General features: G+C 32.8%; 1 protein-coding gene across 1 annotated transcript; it reads right to left on the reverse strand.

Moving 5' to 3' along the window:
- Positions 1 to 5,383: 5,383 nt before the first annotated feature.
- Positions 5,384 to 6,819, reverse strand: LOC134251489 (complement C1q subcomponent subunit A-like). The gene is made up of 2 exons (XM_062733905.1): positions 6,560 to 6,819; positions 5,384 to 5,817 (listed from the first exon to the last, which is right to left on the reverse strand). The coding sequence occupies exons 1-2, from the start codon at positions 6,717 to 6,719 to the stop codon at positions 5,384 to 5,386; spliced, it is 594 nt and encodes a 197-aa protein (XP_062589889.1). The 5' UTR covers positions 6,720 to 6,819.
- Between the last annotated feature and the right edge of the window lie 740 nt (positions 6,820 to 7,559).

The following is a 7,559-nucleotide window of genomic DNA, read 5'->3' on the forward strand; positions in this document are numbered from 1 at the left end:
TTTCTCCAGTTGTGAATAGAGTTGATCGACATCGTTCGACCAATCAGCAATTGTTTTTTGTACATGGCGATATTTGCGTTCGGGATATATCTCGACTCTTGCAAAATATGTGAGTAAGAATCTATACTGAAGATGTAAATTTGCATCTTTACATGTTTAAATAACAAATTAACATAACTGAGTCTCAATACCTACTTGTTGATTATTCTTTGAAACAATAATTTTTGAATACACTATTTATTTCTGTCGATGACTCAATCTGTGCGTACCTGGTAAGAATCGTGATCACGTGACGAAAACAATCCATTCTTTTGTCAGCACTATATCCCAAAGGCTTATTAGGAGAGTAGCATAACAGAATCCCTTGGCTAGAGAAGATGAGAATCATTGAACAGTAAGGGATCTTTATCGTGGCAACACCGCGCCTCGGTTTGTAAGGTCTCATCAGAAAAACCCGCAACTTTCACTTCAGGTGCCGAGCGTTTGGCGAAGGAACAGTTGCTACCAATCTTTATATCGACTTAGGTCAGTCGAAGCTGATACCCTGTTCACACGGGGAGTTTAATTCGAATTAAACGTAATTATTAGTTACTGCAAATTAAATTTGAACCGAGTTCATACTGGGAGTTTAATACGAATTGGTTTCATTCGAATTAATTATTATAATAACTGCGCATTAAATTACTTTGCATTAGCTCCGTGTGAACGATAAGCGAAGCTACTTAATTGGAATTAAATTTTGAGGCATGCGTAATGGCTAAATTATGTCAAATTCCACATGTCGGTTGTCAGCTTTTATACTTGTGTTATTTTTGAGTGAAACTAAGAAAAATGTGATAATCTCTAAAATGTGCCTGTTTACAGACACTGTAACATTATGTCAAATGCAACTGCTTCTGCATAAGCTAGGTGACGGAATTTGCAAATGACGTCGTATTGAACATTTTCGGAATCTCATACACCTGACACCGTACTACGGACTGTGGACTTTCGAACAAAAGACCGCTTTCAGGGAACGTATAGAAATACATTTTCGGTCTTTCTTAACTTTACTGTACCTATTTTCATTATTCCGGGATTTTTTTTCCATGCATGTGACACAGTTTAAACATGGAAACAGATAAAAGAATCAACAAAATTACAAGCGTAATTTGTGTTTATTGAGTAATTAATTAAAATGTATCTATATGTATCTTGATTATATGCCCAAACGTGTAGGTATGAGGTACAAGTATCTGCAATACTTTTTAGTAATGTGATTTAATCAACGACTGTGTTGGAATCTTCAGGGACGTAGGCCTCACTAGATTTTTCGACAACATTTCCCTTCCCATAATTAATTAATAATACATCGCAGAAAACATTTCATTTATTTCTTAAAACCAAATGTTTTTATTTATCATTTAAATAAATTCTATAAATTATTTTTCTGCTTCAATTTTCATGAGATCGGACTCTATAGTTCTAAAACCTTTTTTTTGGAAAAATATAGTAGTAGTATCTTTATTGGCGTATGCATTGCTTTATATATTAACGGTTTTCTTCCTAATTCACCATAAACAGCAGGGGTACATGTTGAAGTTTTAACTCCCAGTAATCTTTTACCAAATTTTAATTGTATTCTTTCTAATTCTTTTGCTGGTATAAATTCCCACACTATATATATGAACCACAAGAACAAGGGACAGACAAAGTTGAAAACCTTTCTATGGAAAAGGAAATGTGAAAGTCTAGAATCGGCGTCAAGTATTTTACAAACCCTGTAAACTTTTGAAATATTTTATTTTTTCCCCAAATAATACCGAATTCAATTACTGATTTCATGAATAAAAAGGCCCGTAACTCTAAGATCTTATGTAAGTATTTCAAGCATCAAACATTATAGGGGGAGGGGGGTTAAAATCACTTTATATCAACTTCTTTGCGCAAATTTTAAAACTTTAAAGCATAAAATTGAATGAAAATGAATTGGAGATATTTATAATACACTAACACACGCACACAAATAATAACATTCATTTTGGGGTGGGGGGTATTACTTTTCAATACGCCTTTCAAGTAATACTGTGGCAATTTTTGGTCCCCCACCTTTGATTTTCAAGGACATAACGATGAATATATTATGTAATACTCTTTGTTCATGTTGGCATAATGATTTTACAAGGCAGAGATGTTGTCGACCCGGATGTAATAATATATGTTTTTTAATATACATCCGGGTTATTTTATTTTCAAATTTTTGTAGTTAGTGTTTTGTTCCAATATTACGTCATTTAATTAATAAATGACCATTTTCAATTCTAATTTGTGTTTGAGTGATTTATGAAAATCAAACAGAGCCAAAATAAATGAGAGCTAAGGGATTTGACAAAAAATAACATTTATGAACATAAATGTGTTTTTGGCAATCATTGTTAAAAGAGAGTTATCTCCTACTTAAGATTAATTGGAAAGAGTTATCTAATCTTGCTCACCGCTAGGGGGCATTGCAAACAAAAACAAAAGATCAAGTGTCACGCTGTTGGTAGCTGGAAAGTTTTTTACAGCCCACCACCCTCCCTAATGCAATGTGTAAACTAGTATTTTTCATTTAATTTTGTTTTAATTACAGCTCGTATTCATAATATCGTTTAGGCATCAGTTGTAATATTTGTTTATTATGAAAATTTATTCTAGTCAATCATTTTATATTTTTTCTGTGTTATTATTTTTGATTTGTCATAATGTGTGTTGGGGCAATTTTTGGTCCCCCACCTTTGATTTTCAAGGACATAACGATGAATATATTATGTAATACTCTTTGTTCATGTTGGCATAATGATTTTACAAGGCAGAGATGTTGTCGACCCGGATGTAATAATATATGTTTTTTAATATACATCCGGGTTATTTTATTTTCAAATTTTTGTAGTTAGTGTTTTGTTCCAATATTACGTCATTTAATTAATAAATGACCATTTTCAATTCTAATTTGTGTTTGAGTGATTTATGAAAATCAAACAGAGCCAAAATAAATGAGAGCTAAGGGATTTGACAAAAAGAACGTTTTTATTATAATAAGATCCCTTGGTTAGTTTTGGATTAATACGAATTGTTTTCTAAAATGCTTCTTTTTATTTATTTTAGTCCAACTGGTTAAATAAAAGAGGGTGCATTTTTTAAATACGTGTTGTTTCTGTAGATTAATATCTATAAATTGATCTTAGTCTAACCCCCCCCCCCCCCTCACACACACACATGCACACACACCCTATTCAGGTGATAGATATTCACTGTCTACCTTAATACACTTAATGAGTAAAATCACTTATTAGTTAAGATATACTCATCAATTGAAAATAGAACTTTGTGAAATATATCATCATTAATTTATCATGTTAATCATATTTTTAAGTTAAAGTAATGAGAAGTTTGGAAAATAAACAAAATATGTTGGATTAGGTAAACAATTAGCAGTATGCATGTTTATCTAAGAAATATTGTTAAGAATAGAGCTACCGTGACGGTAAAATTATTATCAATAAAATATATTCTGAATTCTGATCAAGGCGATCAGCTCTTTATTTACTAGTATTTCATACTTTTCGTATGTTTTGTACTCCCAGGGACTCGATCAATAAAGAATTCGCCAAGAAAACTCCTATTTCATTTGTATACTTAAGATATGGTGATATTTTTATAATCTTTTTTCTTCTATGGTCATTTCAAGTCTCTAAAGGTGTCATTACAACATCAAATTAAAACGGAACTGCTCTCCGGTGCGCCGTAACGTCATAGAACGTCGCCATTTTTCGTGTGTTGTGTTTACCACTTTCCCATTTCGAACGCTCGAGAAACTGCCAAAAATTAACCAAATGCCTTAAAATTTTTACAAAGACTACAAAATTGATTGTTGAATTGAATTAGGATAATTTTAATCCAAATCTTATGTATTTAAAACTTTTATTTTGAATTCAAACTTGTGTATTCTTTAATAAAACCTTGGTTTTTCGTCCGTGCGCCGTAGGACAATACCCCATGCACATTCAAGCATAATAAAACCTTTATTTTTGCCTGTATTTCATCAAAAAATTATCATGCACTTAAATATGATAAATAAACATTTACTGAAATTTTCAGGTAAGTGCACCCATTACTTTTCGAGAAAAACGCTTTGTCCACGATTTTACGGGACAACCCTCGTAGTAGTTACAATAAGTCTCATTTATACATTGAAGAAGTGAAATTAGGGATATCATATTATTACTGTGTCTTGAATGAACTACAATTCTTAATTACATAGAAAATCATGAAATCGCAGAAATACGATGGTTGATCCAAAAGTTCGTGGAATTTCTTCATATTTTATTTATTTTAAAGTGGAATTGGTTGAAAATCACAAATAAAAATATAGACACTTGCTGAATATTTTAAATTAATTTTTTTAAAAAAATATCTTTGATAGTTACTCTATGGCAGTTGCCATAGAAACGGTTGTTTGGAAATGCGGGGGAGACATTAAACGCGTTCATTATCATTTAAATTCTAAATACGTGAAATGAGAATTAAACCGCCCTATGTGGTATATAAAACAAAAATTTTGTCATTATTACAATTTCTTGATCTTTCTATACCTTTGTTTGAGATTTTTACTGATTTTACTGGATATTTAGTTTATAAGTTGATGATTTATTGTTCATCTTTAAGTTGTTAGACAACGTCAAATTTCGGTCAAGTCATACGTTTTGTGAAAATCCCGGGATCACTCTATCTTAAACGCTTATATTATTGACATAGGCTTGGGAAAATGCATTTACTTACTGGTTTTCCAGTGGCATAAGAAATTTAAGAAAAAAAGAACTGCCATGGACGTTGTTTAAAGGTGTGGTTGCTTTTCTGATGCGCTGTTTTAAGTGTGTACCCCCCTAGACAAATTAAAAGCGTTAATGGGCGTTGTTGGCTGCCGTACTGTTCTTGAAATTGCTACTGAAATTGGAACTTCATATGGAAAGATGGGTAGTATTTTGAAATATGAGTAAAAATTGAAGATAAGTTGATGCCAGAGGATACGCAGGCTTTTCTTGAGAATAGAAATGGAGAAAAAGGCAGCATTTTGTAGAATTACTTGCTAGAATTGGATATTAGGGCGAGATGCTTCTATAACGTGACGTGACATATCTAACTTGACGTAACGTCGAAGTCTCCCCCGGGTTTCACAACTATCCATTTTCAGAAAGCTCGTGTGACCTTATAGGTAATTGGAAACTGGTGAAAATTTCCATTATTGTTGCATTATGACTCTATATTAGGAATATGCCTGTTGTTTGCTTTCATCAAATCATGATGAAAATTTAGAAAGAAATTCCACGAACTTTTGGATCAACCCTCGTACTTCCAGAATATTTCAGCAGGATAGGCACCATCCACAAAAGGATGTTTGTGTGTTGTGGTCGCTGTAAATATTGCCAACTGGAGTGTATCCAGGTTCAGATCTTACATATACAGTGTCTCCTAGCTGAAGATTAACGACGGCCATACCAGTCACTCCATTATAAGTGGTGTCACCTTGTACAAACACAATGCCAGCTCTAGCACTGTTAACCGTTAGCTCCATCGGAAAACGGGAATGTGGAGGAACAAATGTCGTCCAAGAGAAAACGTAAGTTCCAGTCGTGGGAGCAGTAAAGGATCCCGTGTGTTTATTATAGCCCTGTCCATTATTCGTCATAACATGGTCATAGACAACTATGTGATGCGCTCCAGGATTTACTTCAGGTGTAGTTAAATATGCATAGAAAGCAATGGGGTACTCAGGGGAGTCGGTGATTCTGCTTACTTCTATGGGAAAAAAGAGATAGACTGTTAAACGATAAAAGTCGAGAATGTTCTGTAAATCTTTAAAAAACATTTCGTTATCAAGTTTAATTTCCACACACTTGTTTTTGAGATTTAATGCTTTTCAGTTTACTTCCTGGTTTTTTCAAAACTGGTTGATCCAAATTGTCAAGATTTGAAAAAAAAAAATATGTATTTGTTCCTATCAAACTTCACTTCACCACACAACTGAGATTTTCTTTCATTTAGCTATATATTTTAATATCCTATTAATCGACTACTTGGGCGTATATAGGTTTTGGTATCAGGTATACTGAAAATTATGCAGGTAAATATCAATCAGCAAAACACTTTGCTACAATCTCGGTATATAACGTAGTTCTAGAATATATAAAATAAATGTAATGTTGCATTAATGCATATTGTCGAAAGTCATTGAATAAACTCAGCCTGTACACTACATGCGAGAATTTGACTCGTTCAATTCAAAATTTTTCTATGAAAAAATATATTAACGATAAATGATGTTAGTTCAGCAAAAATTAATTGTATGCTATGAGAAAAGCTAATTTTAAATTTATTTATTTACTAAAGGTGTCGACATACTATTGATAAAAGAAACAAGAGAAACTACAAAAGGTAACAAAAAATTACAAACACATGAAAATTAAGACTGTAGCTATTAAAACGCTTGTTAAACAACAAAAAATAAAATTCAGTTAAACTGTATATAAATTTAACTCACTTGGTTGCTTCATTCTCTTCCGTGGTGAGGTTGATAATATGGTCTTAAGAGGTGTTTCCATATCTACGAGTGTAGAATTTATCGTTGATTTTTCTTCCCTGCTTATTTCGTTCATTGTTTCTTCCTTTCCTGGGAGCGATTCTTTAAGGCTGGGGATCATTCTTTCCTGACTGGCTATTAGTTTCGCTTGCACTTTGTTTTCGATCTCCAGATTTCTAAGTTGTTTCAGTACAGTTTGTTTAAATGCATTGAATTCTATTTTGCTGATACAAGCATCATCACTGGAAACAACAGATCTTGTGAATAAAAGGCACAAAAATATTTCTAGGTGGAATTTCATGACTATTAACTGAAAGTAGTTATTAGGTATGTAGTTAAACCACCTTTTATGAAACAGGTTATCAGTGTTTGAAAGTACAGATAGCGTCTGTTTACCCTGTAAACGGTCAAAAGGTGATGCGTCCTCTTCCTTGGCACCAAATACTAAATTCGGAATTTCCAAAGACCCCTGCTGTATGATATCCTCACATTTTTTATGTTTATAGATTTTGTTAAATCGATCACTTATCCTTTTTTCACAAAAGATTTTCACACGTTTCAAACTTTTAAAATATCAGATCTTCAAACATTGTACATTTTAAAGGATATATAAATCTTGATTATTATTCAGTTTACAGTATAATTTACAAATAATTCCAAACTTTTAAAATGTCAGATTGACATTATTTCGTGAGTTCTATGATCGATAAAAGGACCTTGTCAGCAAAAACAATTTATCATTGAGTCAAATGCTGACTGACGTTTTCATACTAATTGTTAGTCCATTATCTATAAATTGAATTGACGACGGGTTTTTCCGTTATTTCCCGATCATGACAAGGAGCACACGGCGGATATGACCAGTCAGCAGGGGATGCTAACTTCTCCATGGCACCTGATCCCACCTCTGATGTTTCGGAGGTCCGTGTTTGCTCTGCTCCTATTTTGTATCGTTTTATGG

This window comes from Saccostrea cucullata, unplaced genomic scaffold (genome assembly GCF_032062105.1).
Source record: "Saccostrea cucullata isolate Sc308-1 unplaced genomic scaffold, CSIRO_AGI_Scuc_v1 ctg19419, whole genome shotgun sequence".
NCBI lineage: Eukaryota > Metazoa > Mollusca > Bivalvia > Ostreida > Ostreidae > Saccostrea > Saccostrea cuccullata.

Bases quoted from the DNA above. Each gene is read 5' to 3' on its own strand.
- LOC134251489 (XM_062733905.1), bottom strand. From the start codon at position 6,719: ATGATCCCCAGCCTTAAAGAATCGCTCCCAGGAAAGGAAGAAACAATG. The intron at 5,818-6,559 runs GTGAGTTAAATT...TTTTTCCCATAG, and splicing joins GAAGAGAATGAAGCAACCAA to AAGTAAGCAGAATCACCGAC.